The 1,640-nt window shown below is 51.5% G+C and overlaps 1 protein-coding gene across 9 annotated transcripts in view; it reads right to left on the reverse strand.

Annotated features, from left to right (window-relative positions):
• The window catches only part of Zan (zonadhesin), a 100,246-nt gene that overhangs the window by 74,675 nt on the left and 23,931 nt on the right, over positions 1–1,640 (reverse strand). For all 9 annotated transcript variants that reach the window (XR_004109638.1, XM_031338346.1, XM_031338351.1 and 6 more), the window contains 2 exons: positions 1,179–1,283; positions 897–1,066 (listed from right to left, as the gene is read on the reverse strand). Coding sequence is in view for 8 of the 9 variants with exons in the window: in XM_031338346.1 (XP_031194206.1) it covers positions 897–1,066; positions 1,179–1,283 (275 nt within the window). In the remaining variant the exon portion in view is untranslated. The remainder of the gene's footprint in view (positions 1–896; positions 1,067–1,178; positions 1,284–1,640) is intronic.

The raw sequence follows: 1,640 nt of genomic DNA on the forward strand, positions 1-1,640 counted from the left end.
AGTTCGAGGCCAGTCTGGTCTACAGAGTGAGTTCCAGGACAGCCAGGGCTACACAGAGAAACCGTGTCCTGAAAGCAAAACAAAACAAAAACAAAAACAAAAAAAAGCAAAGCAAAACAAACAAAAACAGCTGCCTAAACCAAGCCCGTTGCTTGGGTGCTACCAAGGCCTTCCAGGCTTGAAGGCAGATAGCTACAAATTAGAAGTTACACCCACTCTGATATGTAGACATTCTCAGTAAGCAAGTGTGGTACCCAGAAGGCCAGCAACAGCTTGATCCTGGGGGGTGAGTACCTGCTAATGCAGCTACCTTAGAGGACTGGGGAGGTCCACACAGGAGCTTCAGTGCAGCCACAAACATTCAGTCTACACTGAATGCAGTGTGAATTTGGTGGAGCACAGAGATATACTATCTCCCTTTCTAGAGAACCTCGTGCCTGTGGGGAGTTATTGTTCTCCTCCTCCTCTTCCTCCTCTTCCTCTCCTTGCTGCCTTTCTCCTCTTCCTTCTCCTCCTGCCTCCACCCAACGCCTACCCCTACTGAGAACTAAATCCAGGCCTTGGGCACATCAGGAAAGTGCTCTACCATGCCCCCAACTCCTCACCGACAGATTTTAGCTAGCCCCAGGTAATCGATGGATTCTAGGCACATGCTCTACCACTGTCAAGCCCTGTTTTTGATTTTTTTGTTGTTGTTTTGAAAAAGAGCCTCCCTGCATTGCTCAGCCTGGCCTTGAACCTGAGATTCTTCTGTTTCAGCCACTAAGCGGCTGAGGGACATTCCCAGCTCTGCTCACTGACCTGTCCTCTTATGGAAGCAAAATGGGGGTTCAACCCTGCCTGTATCTGCAGGAAGCCGTCCCAGATCTTCCCCCACGCTTTTGGCCCCAACTCACGGCAGAACTGGGGTTCCCTCCAGGGCCTCACAGGATAGCCAGCATCCTGGCAGGTGGCCGTCATGGCTGACATATGAGCACAGAGCTTCTGCTGGAGACCCTGGAAGCTACACATGTCAGTCACACAGTTGTCCAGGAAGAATGAGGCCTTCAGGTGGAGCAGGCATGCCCTGGGAAGAGAAACTGAATCAGATGGCAGGAGAGGGCAGAGCCTCTATGCTCCACCTCAGAGACACGCCAGTACCCAGCAAACCCTTGCAACCCATTTGCCTTCCTCCATACTCAAAGGGTCCGCTTGGGTCGACAAGCTGTCCACAGAACTTGGGTCCCGACATAGTGCTCCCCAAAGCAGGGTCACACGGTAGCAGATTCTTCTTCTCCTGACACCTGGAAGAGACCCAAGCAAAGAAGTCAACGAAACTGGAGGAGCCCAAAAGAGGTGGAAAAGCTGGAGTCTCCAGGTAGGGAAAGAAAAAAGGGCAATGCTGGTCGGTTTATATTTTGTTCTTTTTGAGACAATATCACTCCATTAGCCCAGGCTTGGTCCTGAGTCTCCTATACCCGAGATCACAGGCGAGGACGACCAGACTTTTCCCCTTGTAGTTTTTGTTTCATTTTTTAACAGTGCTGGGATCAAATGCAGGTTTGGTATATGCTAGACAAGGGTTCCAATAAAGAGCCACGCCCCCAGCCCCTCCCTGGGGGATTCTGGGCAGGGGCTCTGCCACTGAGCCACGCCCCCAG

Source organism: Mastomys coucha, unplaced genomic scaffold (genome assembly GCF_008632895.1).
Source record: "Mastomys coucha isolate ucsf_1 unplaced genomic scaffold, UCSF_Mcou_1 pScaffold22, whole genome shotgun sequence".
Classification (NCBI taxonomy): domain Eukaryota; kingdom Metazoa; phylum Chordata; class Mammalia; order Rodentia; family Muridae; genus Mastomys; species Mastomys coucha.